The sequence below is a fragment of the Brachionichthys hirsutus genome, chromosome 2 (assembly GCF_040956055.1).
Source record: "Brachionichthys hirsutus isolate HB-005 chromosome 2, CSIRO-AGI_Bhir_v1, whole genome shotgun sequence".
Taxonomy (NCBI): Eukaryota; Metazoa; Chordata; class Actinopteri; order Lophiiformes; family Brachionichthyidae; genus Brachionichthys; species Brachionichthys hirsutus.
Window position 1 is genome coordinate 11,263,888 of NC_090898.1, and position 23,921 is coordinate 11,287,808.

Consider the following 23,921-nt stretch of genomic DNA (forward strand, 5'->3'; position numbering starts at 1 on the left):
ATAGGCTTTTCTGCTTTTTTTTTTTGCAGGTTTGAAAGTCCATTAAACAGTTACACTGAAAAAAAAAAAAAAAAGATATGCTACGGATGTCTAAGAGAGGAAATCTTGTGCCAACTCATGAACTTCCAAAAAGAATCATGTTCTACCCCAAAAGCAGTAAATGACACGGCGATCCTATAATGAACACGAGAGAATAATAAAAATAAAAGCTTATTTGCAGTCTTTAAACGGTGCCTTGAGTTGAAGCTGTCAAAAATGACAAATGAAAAACAAAAGATCAAACCAGAAGTTTTAGAATCCAATTTAAATGCTTCTTTTTTCTTCTTCCTCATTCATCAGAGTGAAAACGGTTCAGTCTTAGAAAAGGTCTAGGAAAGGTCAACAAACCTGCGTTAAGGTCTTTTCCTTTGTGATTTTCTTCTTTTTTTTTTTTTTTTATCCAACATTTCTATTTTCTTTCTTTGTAATTGGAAACAAGAAAGCGAGGCGGCCAGCAGGAGAAAGCAGAACAGTGTCTGCCCGTGAAGGACGCTCCCCGTCTCCTCGATGGTGGAGTCCGCTCAGGCGAGGAAGAGCTCATCTCTTACGGAGAGGGGGGGGGGGCGGATTAGTCGGTGAATCTCTGACAAGCTTTTTTCCAGCGACAGGCTGTGCACCACATGTCTTTCTTCTCCATGCCATACACCTTTCGGCACTTCTTCGCCTCCCCGCGGGGTTTCCTTGGTAACAGCAGATTTGACACCGTAAGGACTTAGCACACCCGGATGACAAGGCGGGCATTGAAAACACATACATGAACCAACATGCTCAAATGCAAATGAACAGGGGCAGGTGGGGGGGCACAGATAGAGGTCTGCCCTACAGTAATTCTGTCTGCGTGCATGCCAGACAAACATTTCTAACTCGGACCGTAGATGCCGCTGCGTACCTGCTTCCTGGTGTTGGCTTTGATGCTGCCGTTATTAAAGCGTGATTTTTGTTAACAGTGCTGTGTGTGTTGGCCGCCGGCTGCCGCTTCTCACCAATGCAGACTGTCCGGACATGAGCGACAGGCCCCTGCAAATTAAGAGGACATCATGAGTGCATTTCCTTTAGATGTTTAATATTGAATCCTCTGGTTTCATTCGTTCTTTTTCCAGGTCATATATTAATCCGTTTTAATAGCACCTTTGGATGAACTGTGGTAAACAGAGCGCTTGAAGAGGACAACATTACAAAGACGGGATAGTGAAAAACCAGATTGGCAGAAAGCTACAAAAAACAAATGGAAAGAGTAAAAGAGGAGTTTTGATTAAGATTAAAAAGGTGTGAAGGAAAGCCTAACTCACCGGTATGCCTTTGAAAATGACAGGAGGAGTCTGCCACGACACACTGATGACATTCTCAGTCCCCATTTCAGGCCCAGTTCCATTACCACTGCCTAACCCAGCCTGCTCCGGACCCACTGGGACACTCCCTGGAGCAGTGGCCTGGAATATGGACAAGCACCCCCATGAAAGTCAAGAGACGGGACGGAGAGTGCCGATAGAAAAATAGGCTCATGGCCCAATAAATATCATGGTTGTGATGAAGTGTGTGTATATAATATACACACACTTTATCACAACCATGATTCCAAATCAAATTGTAACTTCATTTATCAGTTTTGAACTGAATTGTAGAGAATGACAAGACATGAATTAGTTAGTAATGGATAACAGAAGAGGGCAAATAGCACAAACTGTATATTTTACGTGTGAACTAACACCGTCTCTGAGCGCGTAAAGATCAGATGAGGGAACGTCAACTGGATTAAACAGAGGAGAGGAGCTCTATTACGCAGAACGAAGTCTAATAATGTGCATTTGGCATTTTAAGGTGAAATTAAAGTCACATATCGCTTTGAACCTGTTCAATCGTGCAAATAACATTTACCGTACTTGCAGCTTAAACAATGTAATTTTCCCTTCTAGTACATACAACTGAGGAATGCACATGAATGAATGAATGAAAAAGGAGAAGGATGAGAGGAAGAGGGAGGGAGAGGGGGATGAACACCCAAAGTTGCTACAAAGCCAACAGATTTAGGTCTTAGCTGAGCAGGAATCTAAGAAATATTAGATATCATGACTGAAACGTATCAACTTAAAAATAATCTGATTTCCTTCCTCATGTGAATTACATACAAAGATTTCTACTCCGCGATGATGAAGGATTTCAAATATAACCTTTGACCCCTCCCACACACACACACACACACACACTGATAAAACTGGATATATTTGATAGAAAATGGGAAACGTCTGCGTCCCGGAAACCAACTGGAAATTGTCTCGTTTTGTTCTGCATGAGCAGCGATTACTTAATTTTGGTTCTAAGTGTGTGTAACCAAAGTCTGTCTCGCAAGTGTGTGTCAATTACCTGGTAGGCGTGGTCAGTGTGGATGTGGCAGAGCGTGGAAGGAGCCGATTGGCTGAGCAGGGTCGGGGCGTGACTCTGCGAACCATTCACGCTGATGCGTTCGGAGTGAGGGACATTCGTGAGCGACGGAGGGAAGACGGGTGGAGGGCCGGTTGTGGTGGGGGAGGTGGGCGTGAGGCTGGACAGGCCCTCTGTCAGGCTGTCCATGTTGACCTCGATCTCTGAGTAGTAGAAGTCTTCCTCTCCATCACTGTAGTCCGAATCACTGTTTCGGCTGCGGGACAGGAACAGCAACTACTTTAAACAAAAGAAAACTTCTGAGATCTATAAAAGCAATCCCAAAAACGTTGGGACATAAATGCCACTGATAAAAGAACGCAAAGCGGCAAAGCCCTTTATACTTAAATGCTGATCAAATGATGAACCTTTTATAAATTAATTGTGAATTTTATGGCTGCAACATGCATTAAAGTTAGCAGATAAGGTGGCGTCTTTATTGTGAAACACCGTTTCTGTTTTGCAACATTCAGTGGTTGTGGGTTTTTTTTTTCATAAATTGCTGACTTCATTAACTCTGCAGATTTCCACATATTTCCTTCAATGTGACTTCAAGAGTTGCATATTGTTTTTAATTTAACAGAAAATATTTACCTGCACAGAAAATGTTTATTAAATCAGAATAACTCAATCTTTATTCTATCCAAATATCTTTGTGCCAAAGCCTCTATTTTACCAATCAAAGACGGTCTATAATGGATTGTAAACGTACAAAATAAGTGGTAGGATAAGAGACATGATGCAGTTACTCCTTCCATCAGCAGAGGGCACTAAAGGCCACCGTTACACTCCTGATAAAATGACGACATCGGATGCGCCGATCAGAATACGCCGTGCATGTGAACGCATGAGGTTTATCATTCGGTCAACTTCAGTGAATAAGTTAAAGCTCCGACGGTGTCTAAATATAACGGAAACGATAAACGGCTTCATCGGTGAAAATGTCTCAATCAAATCTTCAGCGATGGCAGCTGAAGAGCATCAGTGTCTCTCCTACAGATGGAGGTGTGTGTGTGTGTGTGTGTGTGTGTGTGTGTGTGTGTATGTGTGTGTGTGTGTGTGTGGTTCAGCTCGGAAAAGAGAGTCCGGGTGCACAACCAAACAAGACTGCACGATGGATTTAGATTTTTTTATAGAAGGACACGCTATCAGCACAAAGGGAGTGCGTCTGAAATAACCGGCTTGGGGAAACATTCTGCCTTTTAGAAATGATGCAAATCCAGTTGAGATCTGTGTCGATGCAGCGGCTAAACGCCAAAGCAACAAAAAACTGAACTGTGTGATCTGATTGGTTGTTTGAGCCGGAACTCACCCCAGGTGGACGGTGCGGATGTGTCGCTGGATCCCTGAGGAGGTGCTGAGGACCTTTTCACAGTTCTTCCACAAGCATTTGAACATCACCTTCATGGAGTTCTGGAAGAAGCATTCATAAGAAAAAACATGAATCACAAAGTGTCACGACAAAACCCAACAGAAACAGCCTTGTGGGATAATATGATCTTTCATACTCATGCACTTATACCATTTTAATACTTTATTTAGCCCTTTAATCATTAATCGTATAAATACCAACACTATTGTATTACCTGCAGAACACTAATGTAATGGGTTCAGATGCATGCAGAGGGAAAAACAGGGACAGAAAGGGGACAACGCAGCAGCGCGTTCCTCTACGTAAACCTTCCGGTGGCAGAGATTAGCGAGCCGAATGAGAGGAAGGCTCCTTCTCCGCCTGATGTCTGTGCAATAAGGTGCAGCCTCAGTATCGTCTCGATGCTTCGCCAAGGCCTCTGCGTTTGGTTTACAGCTTGATATAAATACAAGAACACTCATTCTGCTGCACCGAAGCACACCTGAAAGCCGCCGACCTCTTTGTAACCTCTGAAGAAGCGTTTGTAAAGCCGTGCATCAGAGGTGTAAATATTTCCCTGAGATTAAACGCCCGTCTGAAGCGGATCGACAGATGGACTCAGTGTGTTTGCTTCAATTCCTTTTCTCTTTTGGAGACCAGGAGCTGGCATCGATCCCGTGAACAGGCAGCGGCCTGCATCTCTGCGAAGGTAAGGCAAAGAGGGCGTGAACTCCCGGTGTCGTTCATCCGCCTCTGGAGAGCAGGCCACTGTGATTATTCTGAATTCTTTCTCTTTACCTGCCACACAGATTCATCCAAAGTGGTTCGAAACGCTCTTCCTGGCACGGCGAGCTTTTTTGCACCACAAAGCTAGCTAGCCAGCGGCGTGGCTCATGTTTTAGCCCTGCTTCATGTCACTCATGTGTCCCCAGCGTCACCCTACTTCATTTCCTGTCTGCTGAGCAACGGAAAGGCAAAGCTCTCCGGCAGGATCGTCCACGGAGTCTTCGTGGGTCTTTCTAGCATCATGCAGCTCAACAGTGCTCACCGTTGCTCCGTAGCGGGAGGATAAATTACACATGCATTTGACTTGGATTCATTTCTGCTTCCTTTGATTCAATGTGTGCTCATTTTTTTATGCGTGCTTTCTGATGTTCGTTCATTCCCTCTCAATCATCTTACAATATTCCAACCTCAACCACCGGCAATCCGTAATTGAAACGTAAAGCTTCTTGACAGTAACGCTCTTTGACGCCTCGACCCATTTCCATATGAGATGTTTGGAGAGACTTTAAAGAGAACTTATGCCAGAGGATTATAAACTGCTTGATGCTTCATTTTCCTGAATGTTCCCAGTGGGTTTTTTGAAAAGATCCCTTCCTGCTTCTACATTATAAAAAAATAACAAAACACACTGGGATTGTTTTTCTGTGAGAAACACAAATCAGGAGTCCTGTCCAGCAGCTGAAAGAAGAAAGTGTGCTATGTTTGAATTGTTGCTTCTACAAATCATGATGAATGTTCTTTCTAGATGCGTTGCTGAATACATTTCGAGCTCTTGTGACCTGCTCCTCACCTTCACAGCGTCACACTAACAATTAGCGCCTCCGCTCTACAGGAGGAACCTGCTGTTGGTAATAATAACAGACCTCACTTAAAATAATAACTGAAATATATTGTAAATGCTCAATCTAACGATGTCAAATGGAATCTAAGAAAGCGTGATGATGTCACAGCGGAGTGTTGAGCGCTCGGATTTCTGCTGAGCCTACTATGAAACTTAAACAAGAAGCAAGTCAAACATTTATTTTTGCTTCGTTCATAGCATGCTGGATTTACAATAAGAGCTGCTGACTGGGAGCAAAATGGCTCAAAGTAGCTTTTGCAGGAGAAAACAGATTAGACTGTCCAATTGATAAAGCTAAAAATACAAACGATGCTACTTGCATGGCATAAGATTCCCATGACTAAAACACAAACTCTTATATTCTGTCTTTTTGCAGCAGACATCCATCTTTACCTTCCGCTTACGAGGTATGGGGTCCTCAAACATGAAGTGCGTGCTCTCGGGGACATCCTCGCTGATCTCGTCACCCTGGGACGAGAGCAGGAAGTTCTTGGTGGCATCGTTGGAAAGAGGCGGCGATGGCGTGGACGGCACCGACTGGTCGCTGGCATCCCAGCTCCAGTTGCCACTGGTGGAGCTGCTGTAGCTGGCTGACAGCGCCTCTTTCCAAGTCTTGCTGGTTGGTTCTGGGACTGCAGATTAAAGAATCAAAGAATTATTTTTGGTGACCGAGGATGAGCGTAAGCGAACACTACCTTTAAAAGGACCAGAATAATATAACATTCATAACACATAATTGGAACACAATGTAAAAACAAAATAAAAATCCTGATGCAAATTATAAGTAATGGAAATGTAAAGATAAATCTTTAAACCTAACTGCCTTTTTAATAATGTATTTATTTTAATATCTAAAAAAATACAACTGATATTTTCCAGTCCAACAATTTGTCATTCAGTCATCCTAAAGTCTTTAAATGAAAGATGAAAGATTATGATCATATATCAGGCATGAAATGGTATTAAACAGCTAGAAAAGAACTGCGAGAGCGCAGACCTCCGCCGAGCTGCTCATTCCACTCCTAATTGCATTTACACCGTCCACATGGTGATTCTGGATCATCATCAAAAGGTTACACATTGTTCTTGGCATCTTTATACACCAACCATGAAAAGTACATGTGAATCAGAGTTAATGTGTATTTGTAACAGATTTTTGAAAATCCGTAAATTAGTTTGTCAAAAATGTAATTCTAGATTGAATCCGGATGAAATTCGGTGGTAAATTAGAGATCCTCACCCATGTAGGGTGAGGATCTGTGACAAACTGACAAATTCCATACACATTGGTCAATAATCAACCGAGATATTGAGGATAAAATTTTGAAGCTCCATTGACTGCAATGTTACAGAAAATTCCAAGGTGATCCAGAATCCAGGATCAGTTCAGGATCATCCCCAACATTTAATCATCTGCTCCTGGTAACATTCCCAACATCCCCTGATCATTTTTAATGTTGAAGCTAGGGAGGGGTGTCAGAGGAGGTGTGGACTGACCGGTGATTTTCAGCTGCTTTCATTACTCCCAGATACACCGACAATTTCTACCGATTGCAGATTACAAAGTGTCAACCTGCTTATAAGTAAGCAACGCATCGTCTATCCAAATCTCTACACTCACACCATCGGAGCAAAGCCATCGAGGGCAGTTCTGGGTGAAGAATCTTGCCAAAGGACACTCTGGTCGGGAGAGACTGAAGGATGATTGCTCCGATTGGTGGACAACATGCTCCATCTCCTGAGCTGCAGGTAGCCCATAATGAACTCCTGCGTGTTTCCTTCCTGACAGAACAACTGCAGCGTTGGTTTAGCCTTGGTTTAGCGCTGCGTTTAAAAACAGAAACCCAACAGGACTTTGACCATCTGGCATGGTTGTCATAGTGACGGTTACCACATTAACACTAGAAACAGCAAAGTGAGCTGTGGTGATAGAGTCAAGGCTGAACAGGGCTGGGCTTGGGCAAGTACACACAGTATGTAGACAAAGATAAGGGCTTAAAATGCTGAGAGGCCGTTTTCTATTACAAACTACCTTACAAAGAACTTCATTTAGCGATTTGCTGGATTGGGTTCCACGGCTAATTATGTTCAAAGTATAAATGTGGCTGCCGCTGAGGTAGTGGCGTTACCTGCTGGTGCAGAAGAAGGGTAGAGCACCAAAGGGGACGTTGAAAGTGAAGTCAGGACGGTGGCAGCCATCACCTCCTTATCAGCATGGCCTGAGGGGTTCCTGCAAAACACGCAAAATACAGATTGAACAGGAAACAAGAGGATATATTATTGTTGTTGCTCCCTGAAACCAGCGATGTATTTAAAGTCAAAACTCAGCCATGAAAAGTTTCTTATTTTGGCTGAGTGATATAAAATTATCTTAAATCCTGGCCTTGTTCCCAGAGAAAACCAAAATACAAACTTTAATATTAGAATAAAGTTGGATGAAAATCCAAAAACCCAGTGGCCAGAGCAAAGAGAGAGAACCGAAGGTAAGGCAAACATTGGGGAACTTGCTGCTTGTGAGCATTTTAAATACTGTGCCGTGTGTGTGTGTAGCACGCCCCTGCTTGAGGATTAAGAGGAAATTATGAGACGAGAGAGGGAGTCTCTCCACTGAAGGGTTGTTGTGGTGCATTTCTGCCCAATTTATGCAACTGTGCTTCGAGGGAGACGCTTGTTACTTCCTTCCTGCTCAGTGCATGCTGAGCAGTCAACCCTCAGATAAAAACATTATCACTTGGACCAGCGGCAAACACACAAATACAGCACAAACACACACGTACAGCACAAACACGCACATACAGCACAAACACACACGTACAGCACAGACACACAAATACAGCACAAACACACACGTACAGCACAAACACACACATACAGACACAGAGAGAGAGAGAGAGAGAGCGAGAGAGAGAGAGAAAGAGAGACTGCCGCTTTAAGAGGTCCTTGTCCCACCCACAGACTTCTCCACTACACAACCAGAGTAAACTGGTTTGAGGCGTTCGCTCAGCCAAGCCCGAAGCCTTGGCTGAGATTCACTCCAAGTCTCAGTGAACACACCGAGTGCAAAAACGTCACTCTGGAGTCCACAAATTATTCCAAGAGAATGCACTAAAGCAACAACAATATGAACATGAGCTCTCTCTCTCTCTCTCTCTCTCTCTCTCTCTCACACACACACACACACACACGTACACACTGTTATAGACTTCAATATATTTTATGGACAAAACAAAAGAAAGTTGGGAAAGTGTCTCAGTTCCCCAAAGAATGATAATCTGTTGGATGAGGAGCAAGCAGAGGATCGGGGAATGTCCCAGACATGAAGTAATGTCTCAGCGGTAAAAGAGAATACAGTATAGCGGTATTCACACAAAAGATGCAGGTTTGACAATACTACAATGAAAACATGGTCTCTCTCTCTCCCTTTGTGTGTGTGTGTGTGAGCATCTAAATGTCCATTTGATTACAATGGGAGCCAAAGCGAGTTATAAATACCTGGATCCATACTTCAGCCCCGGAATGGCTGGTAAAACACGGATGTTCGACACACGCATGCACATGTGTGAACACACACACAGTCTGGATGAGCGACAAAGAGACAACAAGATTATCTGTGTCCTGTCTCAGTCATTAGGCTCGTGTCCAACTAAAGATGGGCCGAGCGGGACATGCTTTTGATTTATGAGCATCTGCCTGATGTGCTGTTTTTCAGCACATCAGGCAGATGTTGGATACCAATGTGGGGAACGTTGTCCGCTCGACTGTGAGAGTTGAACAAATCGTGCTTTCAATCATGCAATGTGCAAATTTACAGTTTTGGTAAAATCCCATTTGGCCTGCCTAAATGGAAAAGTGCGATACCGCTGCTCCACTGCAGGGAGGATCGTGGTGTTAGCACGCCGCAAACAGGCATACATGATGTTTTGTTGTTTGTTTTGTTTTGCGCGAGTGTGTGTGTGTACATTTCTTTCACACACACACACACACACAAAATAAGGAGAAATGCCAACACACACCAGACCCTTTAATTCCTTCCGACCCACTCTGATTTCCTTCCTCTGCTTCCCGAACAGAATCCTGACACTCCACTGCAGTTTCCGTACATCTGGTGGGAGCGTTTGTGCGTCCCACGAACGCGTGTGTTCAGTGACGAACAACGCAAACGGCATATTCTGTCTCTCAGAGGGCCAGCTGCCGTTCGATTCTATTCCACGCCTGCTATCAAATGAACTTTCGTATCCATGTTTACGGCATGTCAGCAACAGATGGCTGCCACATTCTCCCACCATAAAACTAGCTTGTAGAGATAACGAAACCGCCATCCTCGCTCATCGCTCGCTCTGGACACAACAAGTACCTGCAGATGCTCGAAATCCAACTTTCTCAACTAGCTGGCTTTCGTTTTACAGACATCATAGAACACATTCAATTTCCAAACATCAGCAAAATCAAGACGTCAAAACGTAGCCGCCCAGTGGTCAAAAACTTTGTGATACTGCCTAACTACAGCTTTTAGTTGTGCACAATGCATTATAAATGTGTTGCTTGAGGCACAAATATTAACATAAAGCCTTTTAAAAAAATAAAAAAAGGCTCCAAGATCACCCTGAATCTGAGCCATCAACTCCATCAACCACCGGCGGACTGGCAGGGAGGCAAGTAGAGGCCATGGTGATGACAGTTCATCTGCAGCCGGGGCTCACCATGCCCTCATCCGCTGCGTCCCGGATGGGGGGAAGCAAGGAAGTATTGAATTTGCTTCAAGTCATCACATCGACAAAAACAAGTGATGATGACGTGTACAAAGGTTTCAGAGAAAGATGTGCCTCGGATGGCGCAGCAGCAGCTGCTACAGGTCAGTGGGACGGAATGAATGAGTGAACCGACCCTATTGGTGGATCAACTTTCCCATAGTGATTTCAAACCCGTGGAGGTTAGTGTGCGATAGTCTTTTCCCCTGGTGTATTTTTAACGTTTTTAGTTTGGCCTAGACATCATAAAACATCTTATTTCTAGGGCAGCCAGCTACTGTTTTTGTGTTGCTGCTATTTGGGAGTGGGAGGTGGTTAACCACCATTCTGTGATTAAATTTGGCTTTTTCACAGTGGTCAGAAAAAATCTGTGTGTGTGTGTGTGTGTGTGTGTGTGTGTGTTGTGTGTGTGTGCGTGAGAGTGAAACTAGCTGGCATTTACTTATTTATTGGCCAGCAAAAGTTGACTGGACAGCAGATATCGCTGTTGTTGTAGTGTGTGGGGCATGTGCAAAAATGGCCTGTGGTAAATTCGAAAGATGCCACGTTTGGGTAACTATCCCTGAGTGGGAAAAGGCCTTAACTAAAGTCATTCTACCTGCATATGTGCACGTGTGCATCTATTTGTGAGTGCTTTTTGTTGGAGCATTTGGCGCAGTTAAGTTCAAGCGCAAATAAAACTGTACTCCAGCTCAACAAAAACCACCCCCCCCCCCACACACACACACACACACAACACACACTTTCCTCCATGAACTGTGATTGGCCTTTACTAGGCCAAGAACCATCCCTTCTGGCAGTCGCACAAAATGGAGAGAGAGAGGGGGCGAGAGAGACTACTGCTCTAAGCCAAGGTACAAGTAGCAACTTGTGTCTTGGCTCATGGCTTCTTAGCCAATGTGCAACCAATATATGTGTGGATATATTTCCAAAAAGTAATACAGTTTTGTCAAAATATGATTGTGCATGACTTGAGAGTCCGCACCACCTGTCAGCCAGAGTGAGAGTGGCTGTATGTTCCTACTATTACGCCGCGTCGGGGATGTTTCCACATATCTGCCTTTGGGAAGTGGGTTTTTAGACGCAGCCAATAACAGCGTGTGCGATTGCAAATAGGCTGAAACATACAGACGTAATCTGTTTTCTTTGATCGATGAAATGCAGCCGCCAAAGGACCATCAGAAACCATCCAACATCCAGCTCGCTGAAGGGCACAGGGGCAAAATATCATCCCCAAAATGCAATGGGTTCTGCATCGAGCCTTGCGACGCACTTTTGCCAAATTTTATGAAGATAATTTTGTGACATTTTCTTCCGATAATCCGCCCAACAAAAGCATGACCTCTTTGTGTAAAGGCGACGAAGAACTTATGAACTCTGAGCGCAGTAAAGTTCAACACCATATACTTAAAAGCTACTTTGGGCTTTTCTAGTGCTAAAGGTGGTGCGATGCTGCCGTCTTGCTGCTGGTAGCGGGCATCTCCTACCCCCCCCCCCCCCCCCCCAATCCAGTATTTCAGTGGGCTCTCGGCTGTTGTCGGGGAGTTGACTGGGTCTTGCCTCTATATTTAACCTGCACTCCAGTTACCAGCCTGGCAGGAATCCCCTGGATCTGACTGGGTTAGATCACATATTACTCCTCAGGCCCACTTAAGGTCATGGCAAAACTGTCATGAAACACACACAACTGTTGGGTAGGTATTTACTTCTGACAGCCCAGTCGAGTAGTTGAGCTTAAACCAGATTGATTTCATTCCAGGGGAACCGGACGAGAAAAAGCTTGCAGCTACCTGATTAGCTCAACGTAACAGAGCGGCCCTGAAGGCATCGGTGATAGTGATACGCGCATGACATCAGAGTGGGCAAAATCTACTACTGTTACACCCACTGTGTGACAGATTGCTGACTCATCAGTGTCACCATTCAGCATGAATGCTGAATAAAACAAAGCTAAACAAAAACCCACCCAAAATGGTGCTACTTGCCAAGTTGTGACTTGATCTCACGACTTGCTTCTATGCCTTCAAGCTTTGCGTTGTTTGTTGTCCTATTGCCAAAATCAGATACAGCATACGTCCCGTGTGCCCACTGCAGTTTGCCCAGTTAAAGTCAAGCCAGTATGTGATGGATACAAATCAACACAATAAGGTTGTTGCAACACTATGATTTCAAATGTTGATAAAACATCAGTATAAAAATATAATTGATACCCTTTTCAGTACCATCCCAGAAAGGAAACAATAGAGGTAAGCAAATGGTTCATGTGTAGCAATGTTAATATGAGTTTTATTTTGAGTATCATAGCAAGGCAACGGGACAGGAATTGGGGTTGAATGTTTTTAGGAGGCGTCTACAGGTACGATCTGCAAAAAAAAAAAAGATTTCAAAAGCAGCTGGCAGCAGGAAATAACTAACGTATAAAGGAAGACATCCATAACTCACTTTTCCCATGTTTCTACAGTATTATGGTGATTTTGGTCACTACCAACCCAAAAACAGCTAAATAAACCATCAAGTAAATCCTGCATAGTTTCCGTAGTTCTGTAATCACCAACTGAAACGTGTCTGTTCCCCTCTGTTCCCCTCTGATGTCACAGAGGGCAAACGTGCACATGCATGTGCATTCATTGCGTGCACGCAGCTGTGCACATGCACACAATGAACTTAGTTTAAGTAGCCAGGTTAGCAGCTAACAATTACAGCTGATTTTTAAGTCCTCTGATTGCCGGTACATAATACATGTCAACATGTCACAACTCTGCCTGTCATGTAACCAAACCGCCATAAATATGCCTTTGTTGTGTGACGAGCGATAGGAAACGCCGAGGCAGAATAAAGGATCACACTCGTGTGGGAAATCCTCATCCTGGCTGTGTGTCTCATTCCAAAGCCATAAGTCATACATGAAGATGCAGAAGGCAGTTTTAGCATTATCCTATGTCATGGACCAGGTTGCTGTCGATGATTGTCTGCCCACGGTGCAGCGTGACAGCTGCCCCATCCATACCCGCTATAAATAGAACGTCCACTGCTCTCCACCCGCCATCATCCTGCCTGCAATAAACTGTTTTACATAATGTAATACTGTCATACTGTATTTCTATAGACAGACAGGATAGAATACAATACTCCCTTGCTCCCCATACGCGACACAGGGGATGAGGGCATGGTGAACCCCTGCTGGAGATGAAGTAGCTGTCATCAGAATGGCCTCTACCCCGCCCCCCCGAGCCCACCTGAAGCCCTTGGCCTCATGATTACAGCTATGATCCCCATGATTCTGTCCGAAACGCTAACTCCTTCTATGAGTCTTTGCACCACATACCGTGTATTGTAAGCGTTAGACAAAGGCCTGCGTGTCTTTAATGCAAGCAGCGACCGTCGTGACTATTCAGTTCCAGGACCAAAAACAAAGAAAGGCCAAGCAAAAACAAAGGACATCCTTGTTATAGCAAAAATAATCAAAGGATGGCCTCGGTGCAAAAAGGCATGATTTGCTCTGTGACATCTGACTGACCTGCGAATGTGGATACTGTCAAAAACTACACAAAGAGGATCATTTCTTCCTACTGCTAATATTATGCTAATCGTGCTCACCTTTTCAACCAAACAGGCGCTGCACTGTATCATCCTGCTGCTACTGCTTACTACACAATCAGATTAACTTGAAGCTGTAGTTACCTCCCTTACAACTGCCGGTACCCTCCAACAACAATGCTGTTGCTAAGGAACGGTTGACATTCTCTCCCCGGAAGCAGATTTTCTATATATATTTTTCCACTCTTCTACCGAGAGACACATATGAAGGTCTTTTTTTATATTTTTTTTATTCCTTGTCAAAATACTTTGCATACTTCTCTTTTTTTTGACCCAGTAATCCAGAGAAGCCAGCTGAGTGGTACTTTTTGAATCCCTTCAATGCTTCATAAACTCCTGTCATATGTCTAACAATCCAAATAAGTCTGGACTGCACAGACGTTTTCATTCACCAGAATCACGAATCCATGACCTTTCCAGAGCCTCACGAAAAACAGAGCCGGCTGTTGTTGTGGGACAGAAACCCATGTCAAACCAAACAATTTCTATCGCATGTCATCGACTGCATCTGTTTCCGCCTGACTTTAAAAAAAGTAGGAGGGAGGAGAAGCCGGAGACAAAGTCACAACACAGACTTTGACATTTGACTCAGAAGTAAAATGGCAGAGAAACACATCCAGAAACGTGGAACCGATTAAAATGGCTGGAAACCCTTCACAAAGTGGTCAGTTCTCCTTGCACTGGTTTCATTCTTGTATTTTGTTCCTCATTTGTTGGTTTCCTTTCCCTCTCTCATCTGCCTCTTGAGATGTTGCCCTTCTGCCACCACAAAGCCAGAGCAGTCCTGTGTCTGGCTTCCTGTTTCTTTTACAAACATAAACCAATGCCGTTTCAAACCAGAACCCTGAGCTGCTCATTCCCGGGAAGCCAAAAACCTGCAGGGACGCGCCAGACAGACATACCTCAGCCACTGAAGTCAAATTAGCCGATCTGTATCACATTCGAGAAAATGAAAATCACAGTTTGTTGGAGAGCAGAAGGAGAAAGTGCTAAAAATGGAAGGAAAACAAGCAGTTAGTGAAAGAAAGGCTGCCAACTATTTACACAGCGAGACTGGAATACTGGACAAACCAAAATCACCAGTAGAGCCAACAGAAATCAGAAGCATTCCAAGCTTTGCTTTTTTACACTGAACACAATGTGTGTATTATGCATCATAACAAAAACACGATTAAAACAAATGAACTAAATGAAATGAAAGTTTATGGGAGTTGTAGAAATACACAAAGAAAGTAAATACCGGTTACATCAAGACATTTTAAGAAAACATAAGACAAGTGTAAAAATAAACCATTTGCTGAACCAAAGTTTGCGCGTTCATTCCGCAGTAGGAGCAAATTACGTTTTCTGTCCACCAGCCAAGGATTATGTCACCCTATTGGAAATTAGAAGTGTGGTTAGAAATGCCTTTACATGTCCCCGTTTCACTTCTGTTTCTCTGTATTAATCTGGCAGATTGAAATCAGAACACCGTTGTTGCTTGGTTATAGAACACACATGTGGCACCCCGTAAGTTAATGCTGTGGTGTTTCTCTGTGTGCAGCCAAAACCAGAAGGCTTAGAAAGCAGCAAGCAGCAGTTGGCAGCGGTATAACCTTTGGGAGCCTCTTATCAGATTCAAGGACAAGATCGATCATGTAACAGCGAAGTCCATTGTTCTTGCTTTTTTTTTGCTTCTTTTGCTTTAGAAACTGCAGCTTAGTGCATCCACAAACGTCACAATAGACCCCAACACTGTCACGCTTTCGTTGCTTGAGGAATGCTGAAATGCTACTTGAAATCGCGCTCTGGAGCGTTGCTGTTCCGCCTTCATATTGTTCAACATGAACAAATAAAGACTTTGTACAGAATGTGATGCTGCTGCGTGAGCTCTCCGTGAAAGATGCTTACGTCTTATCCATTATCTCCTAATCTATGTTTTCCCATACCTCTTTCTCTCCCCAGTCAAGTTTCTCTACACTCTTTCTTGCTCTCTCTTCCTATCTCTCCTTTTAAATGTCTCCACAGGTCCGTCCATCCATTGAAGAGGATCCCCACAATGAGAAAGTATCTTACTATTCCCATGACCTGGAACGGCTACTGTACTTCCTGTGGAGGTAATGAGGGCACTGATTGGTACTCTACTAGTCACCTGACTGGCAGACCCTCAAACTCAGCTTTATGCAGCCGTATGTTGCTCCTGAAAGCCGCCCCTGCTGAGATTAAGTGGGGATATGGTCTCTCTCTCCACCCAGGCAGGAAATCTTCAGGTTACCTTGGCAGTGGAAGGACGACCACTCGTGTTTAAAGAGGCGGCTGCACCGGAAAAAAGCTGTTTGGCTAAAACGACTATAAGTACTGTGGATACCCTGCTTATAGATACAAAAACTACCGGAATGGTGATGTTTACGCTTGGTCAGAGAGAGAGAGAATGTATAAATATTCCTATCTTCACCTTCATAACTAAAAAGAGGTAACCACAACTAATAAGCAAATGGACAAAAAAAAAATGAACACTTCAAGTCCGCAATTATGAGTTGATATGTGTACATACTGCTGGCTGACTCAGCAAGTATTTTAGTGCACAATACTAATTCCAGGAGGTAACAGGAGAACAGCATTACCAGCAGATCTGTGCTAAATGAAATCTGACCGCCTAAACTGTGGGTGAAGATTAAAAGTGTGTGTGTGTTGTGTGTCAAAGATAAAAGCTTTGTTTGGATTAAAAGCAAAACCAAAATGCGCCATATTGTCAAGATTTATTAGCTTTATTAGAATTAGCTTTGCAGGAAAAACTCATGTACTGGCAACATTTTTGAAATACCTTTACGCACGGATCCAGAAAAGTCCCTGAAAATGCTGTCGTATGGGTGGAGCAGATTATAGTTCTCTTCAATCTGTAGGCACATTTAAACTGATGAGATGTTATTAATTGTTCTCCTATAAAGGGTAAGTTCCATCTGCCGGTACATCAGCACAAATAACTCTCTCCAGCACCTCGGGTATTCATGTCCATGGAAACAGTTTCGTTTTTCAGTGTGTTTATAATATGCAAATAGAGTTACCCTTAATAATTTGGCCGTGACAACCAAAACCGATATTGCATCGGTCACATTACTGTCCGAATAGAGAAGGCGGGAGAGGAGGAATTGGTAGAGGAGAGAGAGAGAGAGAGAGAGCACGATGGAGGCCATTTCAACGCAGCACAGTGTGAAGTGTTGGGCATTTCCCAGACTTCTCTCTGAGTTTGCAGTCGAGGCTGAATGCACTGTGTATCCTCAGCTGACAGCGTTGACTTATGAGTTGCACAAGAACACATGTGTGCGTGTGTATGTGTGTGTCGGTGTGTTTGAATGCAATTATATTTATACCGTAAGTGACTGAGAGCAGGAGAAAGAAAGCTCTGAGAAACCAAAAGCGTGCAGAAGCGGAAAATGATGCTCATTTTTTCCCACAATGATGAGTGACAATAAGTAATAAAACTATAATAAAGAGTCATTAATAAGAATTTTGTAAATCAATGCACGCTAAACATGGCTGCCTCTTATTTTAGAATTTTAATGTAACTGATTATTAGACTTTGTAATTGGCCATTTCTTCTGACTCGTGTGAATTCTGCAGCACACGCAGATGTAAAAACACTTTTGTTTTTTTAATGTGACAGTTTTTAGCAGAGCCACAAAGGCTGATAGATCTACACATAAACAACCACATCAAGGGTTCTGCTCGAAAATATAGAACAGTCACGGCGACGTGTCGAGGTGGAATAAACAGAAACATAAAAGTCAACTCTGACTTCATACAATGGGAGGGATGAGGATTCTTCCATTTAAGCAGCTGGGGGGGGGGGGGGGGGGGGTCAATTTCTAACTGGATGTAATATAGCTTTTGCAGCAGAGCAAAAGGATTCCTTCATGCCTCCCACTCTACTCCACAAATGTGATTTAGCCTCTCGTCTTCAATTCAAAACAACAGATGATTAATGTCTCATTAGGGAATTGAACACATGGACGTGCACACAGATCACAGACTTTCTGCCAGAGGCAATAATTAGTTAAAGAATGGATCCAGAGCCAGCCACGGAGCTCTACCCCAAAAATCTCAGATTGGAATAGAAAACATTTTTGTCTTTGATATTTGATCGAGGTCCACAGCGCGACTCCGAAGACAGTAAAGGAACAGCGTTGGATGATTCGCCGTCTGCACCAGTCTCCTGCGGTTGTGATTTGCCTACGCAGCACATAAGCTGGATGTTTTAAAGGGCGTGCCAGATGCCTGCTAGCGTCCTGATATGGCACCCCTCCCACTAGCACGACTACATTCATTGAGGATGACCTCTCACCCTTGCCTGAGTCAGAACTGGGCTGCCATGTTAGCAGCATGGATGTAGACAAGGTTGGGGGTGGGCAGCCGTTCCTTTGAGTCTGACCTCATACAAGCGCCAGTAATGCCTCCTTTGGGGAATGAGGATCGGTGGTGTGAGAGGGATGGAGACATGGCGGACTCTGCTACAGCCTTTCTGCTTGCCTGGCCTAAACCTGCTTGGCAAATCTTAGCAGGCCGAGTCAAAGACTGGGGGGGGGGGATTATTTTAAATACAGAGCTCATTTCCCCCCCTCCGCCACTGACACCCCCCTTACAGCAGTTGGTCAATCTGGTGTCTCACTTATGTAGGCTCAGTGTTTTGCGTTCATTTCGCTCTTCTACTGTTGCGGTCGTATAACCAAAGACAGACGGGGAGAAAATATGGACTTTTGCATCACAATAAAAATACCACTTGCATTCTTCACTTAGGCACACCTCTTCTTCTTGTTCATTCAAACTGGTCGATTCCACACAGATGAATATTGACGGGCACAACCAACTCTGCTCTGAGCTGTGAGAGAACCATGCATAGTTCTACAAGACCTATGTTTGACTGTGATTATTTTAACATCCACGTGAATAAAACTTGCACTCTTCCATTTGCACTGCGTGATGACGCTAGTTTACTGCTGCTAGTACACATCTGTGTAACCACTCTGGCTCTTTGTATTTTGCCATTAATGTTAGATGTAGCACGACTTCACCGAGAAACGTTCCTAGTCTGTGAACCCTCACTGACAATGGCAATAAACCACTTCTGATTCTGATTCTGATTGGTGAGACGGTGAATGGATTTGGTTCATCTTCTTCCTTCCTGCTAGATCTTTGCCCGGGCTAGTCCGGAGAATGTTGACCTACTTTACAATGTGACTAGAAGAGGTGAGAAAGCACCGCATTGTGAATAAGAAACAACGCGCCATTGATACAGCGGGCAATGGGGTCACGCACCACATGGGACAAAATATAACACACATGGGACAGATATCCAGACATGTACTTGGATGCCAACCACACATTTGCCAGTGTGACCATGACATTGAGAAACATAGCTGTGGCTAAAAATAAAGTCTCAACATGGGTAAGCGTAGCACAACTATGTTACATTTTGAAATGCAGTGCATTTTCAAAATGCTCTTATGCATTTGTAATGAATGCATTACATCTAGACTGCAGATCAGACACCAGTGAGTATGTCTTATATATTATGTACATGTTGAAACTTTAATTAGCAAAAAAAATACAAAACTGCTGAGCTATGCTGAAAGTATAATTCTCATTTTAACAATTTTCACCCAGCTGAGAAGCCTGTTTTCAAAGAAATCGATTGGGTTTCACTGTAACCTACACAGCTGCAGCCTACCCAGCGAGCCACACTGCACCGCTACTCACAGTAGTTCAGCAAAGAGAAATTGATTTCCAGGATTGTGGCAGTCGGAAGCAGGCCAGCAGCGATAACTTAAAGAATGTGGTCAAATAATCACCGGAGACATTCAGTGTCAGATTCATCATTGCAATCTTATTCTACAGTCTCCAATGAAAGCCACAGCAGCTCTAGGCTGGATAATGAAACTTTTTTGAGGGGGATGCAAATGTACCAGAGGCATCAAGAACATCTCAATGGTATTCTTGGCCTTTGCTTGCAAAGCTTCTGACCTCTATTCACTTTTCACGCAGTTGGGAAACAGCTAAAAAAACTTCCCTTCATCTTGAGAAGTTGGAGCATTTATCACTTGGCACACTGAAGCCTGTCCCAGCCACCCGCTCCTCTGTACGGTTTGCTCGTCCACTCACTCACCATGCATCATGCTGTTCTGTGCCGTGAACAAGAAGCCCTGGGCTAAAAAAGACTCACCGCCAAATACTTTGCAAAGCTATTTTTGGAGATAATTATTGAAAGAAGTCAAATAAATACTCTTAAAGTCAGCTAGGCAGCAAAAGAATCGCGTTATTGTACTCTGTGGCCGCTGTAGCAGTCATAGCAGAATTTACTACATAAGCAGTCCCAAAAACAGAAAAAAGAATTTCAGAGGGGGAAAAAATGGTCTAAACAGCAATAGCTTGAACCAAAACAGGAATGACGGGTCGGAAGAAGAGACCCACTCATCAAACAACTGAAACAAAACGACGAGCTAATCTGAAAAGTCAATGGAACAGCAAAGAGCCGAGCTAATGTGACCACACAGTTATATGATGCTATGAAACCTCTTCCAGCGGATGTGTAGAGACAATTAAAAGTTTGCTGTTGTACTTCCACTGTGCCAATATAGCTGTCAACATGCTATGGAAAAGAAATGTTGAAAATATGGCGAAGACCTGAATCAAGAAGGGGAGTGTGTGGGCGTATATAACATAAAAAATAATTACGCATGCCTCTCAGTAATCCCAATGCCTCTTTAAAAATGTCAAACACAGAAAATAAAGTCAAGCTTTGATACTGATCTAAATTGAAACTGCTGATTTTCTAGCCTGTACAGCCAGTGGAAGAAGCAATGGGACATTGAGAGGACAGAATAAAGTAAACAGGAGTACAGGGAGATGAGAAGCAGGGCAAAGGTAGAGCAGGCCAAGGCCAAACAGCGGGCGTAGGATGACCTGTATGCCAGGTTAGATAGTGAAGAGGGTGAGAAGGATCTGTGCAGGCTGGCACAGCCTCCCCCAGTCCTCTTCGCTGTTGCATAATCACTTCACGGTGAATTAGGCTTGTCCCTGAATACTTTCTCTGCTTCCTCTCTCTGGAACAGTCTGTATGTGCGTGCACATTCGTCCAAGCACTGACTGACAGAGTGCGTTCCCCGGACAAATGTGCATGTGTCTGTTTGAAAAGGGTGGGAAATGATGGCAGCAAAAAAAAAAAGAGTCCCTGATCTACACAGATATCACCCAACATGGCGTACATCACGCCGTGATAATCATCTTGCTGCTGGACGAATGCTGAATGCATCACACTGACACGTTCACTAGCCTTGCTTTTTCAAAAGAGGGTAGCGTTGCATGATTCTACTGGAGGAACAGTTCTGCAAGACATTCAGAAATCTGATTAGAGTAAACTTTTCCAAATGTGTTTAAGTAATTTATCAGTAGACAACACCAGTGTTCTTTGTCTATTTCATTCTCCCACTCTCTTCCTTCTGTGGTGTGTTTCAGCGACCCAGGTCTTCACCTCGAGGTCGGGCCCCTCTTAGGGCATATTTCGAAACTGTTTCTGGAAAATGTGGTCAGTTGAACAATACGCCCCCACACCATTCGTGCCCAAATGACTGAATACTTGCAGCCAGAGGGTGAATTCCACTTTTAAAGTTAAGACTTTGTTCAGAAACAACAGTTGTTGAAAATTCTTATCAACACAAATTCAGAGTCAAATTGGCTCTGGGATTGCGGAGAAAAGAGACAAGAGCGATGCAATGATAAAGAGGTCTGACATTAAACCGTGTGCGTATATGTCTCATGTTTAAAAGCCAATTTTCATCATGTAAAAACTATAGATGAATGAAATGTCCTATAACATGCAATGCCACACATAGAAGCAGAGGCGAGGATGCAATGGGGCTTCATGACTGTAGATGCCATCAGCCTCTCTGTACCTGTTTCTGGGGACGGGGATGTGGGACGAGGGGAGCTGCTGCTTCTCCGTCAGTGGTACGTTCCGCCCTTGTGCCGGCCTGAAGTTGTTGGCCGGCTCTGCCTGTTTCCCTGGGTTCCTGATGTCCAAGTGCATGAAGCTGCCTGGCAACTGCCCGTTTATGCCTGGGCAGTGAGTCGGACTGGCCCTCTTCAGGATACCAGTGGAACCGGTGTCTTTTTGGTCCCCCGGGCCAGTCTAGAACATTAAGCAACAATGCATTACACTGTACCACTTTGAACACGGTTATTGATTAACACCTCGAGGTAAGATGCATTTTCCTGACAGCTGGAAGACCTGCAATCGATGGCTTCAGATATTACCTTGTTACCATCTCCGAACAGGGTCGCTCATTGTTGATTAGCAATGCGCGTGAACCTTCAGGAAGAAGCATCGCTATCATGTTCAGCTGCTATTTGAGTTGGGGAACACTGAGGTCACAGTGACACTGTGCACGCCTAAAAAATAAATACAAATATTGTGTGTGAGGCGGTCAAGGTTACACCAGCCATCGGCTATTTCGATTGATTAACTGAAGACTTGGTTTATCTTCATCTCTTTCATGTACTTGTGAAGCTTCTTAAATGTGTATATGTGTGTATATGATTAATCATTGAATGTATATGTAAAATATATTAGGAAATCACACACATTGATACAGTTTGATTTCCATTTTCTACTTTATAATTTACTGTTAGATATGACAAATAATTGGCTAATCATTAATCAGAAAAAAAAGCTGCTACATAAATTATTGCAACTACAAAGTCATGTCCGAAGCCCCCCCCCCCCCCCCCTTCCCAGCTCATTTGATTAAATAATGGATAATCTATTTCAAGAGTAGGAGTTTCATATCTGCCTCTTAGCATATTTGATACTGCGAGGTTAAGTGATAACCATGCATGTCATGATTAAATTACAGAGGCTGCAAAAAGAAACATGCACTTTGAAACATGAATACTTAACGTACAAAGTAAATACATTTAAATACAAAGCAAGTTAAAACGTAAAAAAAACTTGTCACATTTCCACGAGCTTCCACAACTGGAGTTTCAGTGGTGCGTTCAGGAACCGGGGGGGGCGTGCTTGTGCAGCTCCGGAGCCTTTTCTGTAGCTCCGCCCTCAATCGATGGGGGGGAGGGGGGGGGTCGTTTGAAGTCCCTGCCTTACTTTTTTTTTTTTTGTAAACTTTGCACACAAAATGAGCCGCCATTAAAAAAAAAAAAAAAAAAGCGGTTTTGATACGACGTATTTACTCACGAGCAACGTTGCCTCTAAGGTGCGCTCGTGCGTAATTACGCACAGCTGATACGGTCTTCGCGCAGCGAAAATCTACGTTTTTACGCATCTAACAGACGCCATTGTAACCGGAGTTCCAGAACTCTCGCGGGACCACAGAACACACGTCCTTTGCTTGTTGATTTTATCTCTTGTTTTTATTTTATTTATTTTTATTGTGTACTTTGAGATTTGCTTTCAAATGTAAAGTGCATTTAAAAATAAAATGTATGATTATAATGTTGCTCAAAGTTGTCCGAGGGACCGCTCGGGGAGTTTGTGCGCTTTACTCAGACGCATGAAAAATTAGAGGGAACATTGCTCACGAGCAAGGCACTGAACACATTTTTACACAATTACGTGACTCGAAAACACGCGCTTTAGTCTCGTTTAAGCCTCCCCGTTGTCACATTCATCCATTAAAACCGTGAAGCCGGCGAGCTGTCAAAACGCATCGCCTCTGCGCGTAACGACAGGCTCGCTTTTTTAAACACGCTCGACCGTATCCGTGTTGGAAAACTTTTCGTGGTGTTGCCGACGTTACCGGCTAAAAGAGAAAGAGGCGTGGGGGGGGGGGGGGGGGGGGGGGGGGGGGGGTTGCTACACATCAATACCACTTACTTTTTCAATGTCGTGCAATATTTGACCACCCGGAGAAATTCTGCTCCCTTTTATTAAGGAGGTTCTCTCGCCTCGAACCTGAACCTCCACCGCCGAGCCGCCATCCGTCACCGTTTTGTAAAGGACGGGACCGTTCGCGCAGGCCGGCAAGCGACCGCTGCTCTCCGCCGTGGGAACGCGGGCGTCGCGGAGCACAGAGCGGCCGGCTCGGCAGGGAAAATCCACGCCGCCGAGCCTCGTCCCTCTCGTCGAGTCCTCAAAAATATATCTGGAGTCCAT

At 43.9% G+C, this 23,921-nt stretch overlaps 1 protein-coding gene across 1 annotated transcript; it reads right to left on the minus strand.

Annotated features, from left to right (window-relative positions):
• Positions 1 to 607: 607 nt before the first annotated feature.
• On the minus strand, positions 608 to 23,921 carry slc2a4rg (SLC2A4 regulator). The gene is made up of 9 exons (XM_068753458.1): positions 23,643 to 23,921; positions 21,706 to 21,941; positions 7,565 to 7,665; positions 5,829 to 6,067; positions 3,770 to 3,870; positions 2,401 to 2,674; positions 1,329 to 1,469; positions 929 to 1,056; positions 608 to 719 (listed from the first exon to the last, which is right to left on the minus strand). Exons 1-9 carry the CDS (start codon positions 23,919 to 23,921, stop codon positions 608 to 610), a joined length of 1,611 nt encoding a protein of 536 aa, XP_068609559.1.

Bases quoted from the DNA above. Each gene is read 5' to 3' on its own strand.
- slc2a4rg (XM_068753458.1), bottom strand. From the start codon at position 23,921: ATGGACTCCAGATATATTTTTGAGGACTCGACGAGAGGGACGAGGCTC. The intron at 21,942-23,642 runs GTAAGTGGTATT...TTAATGTTCTAG, and splicing joins TATTGCACGACATTGAAAAA to ACTGGCCCGGGGGACCAAAA. The intron at 7,666-21,705 runs GTACAGAGAGGC...CGTGTTTTGCAG, and splicing joins ATCCCCGTCCCCAGAAACAG to GAACCCCTCAGGCCATGCTG.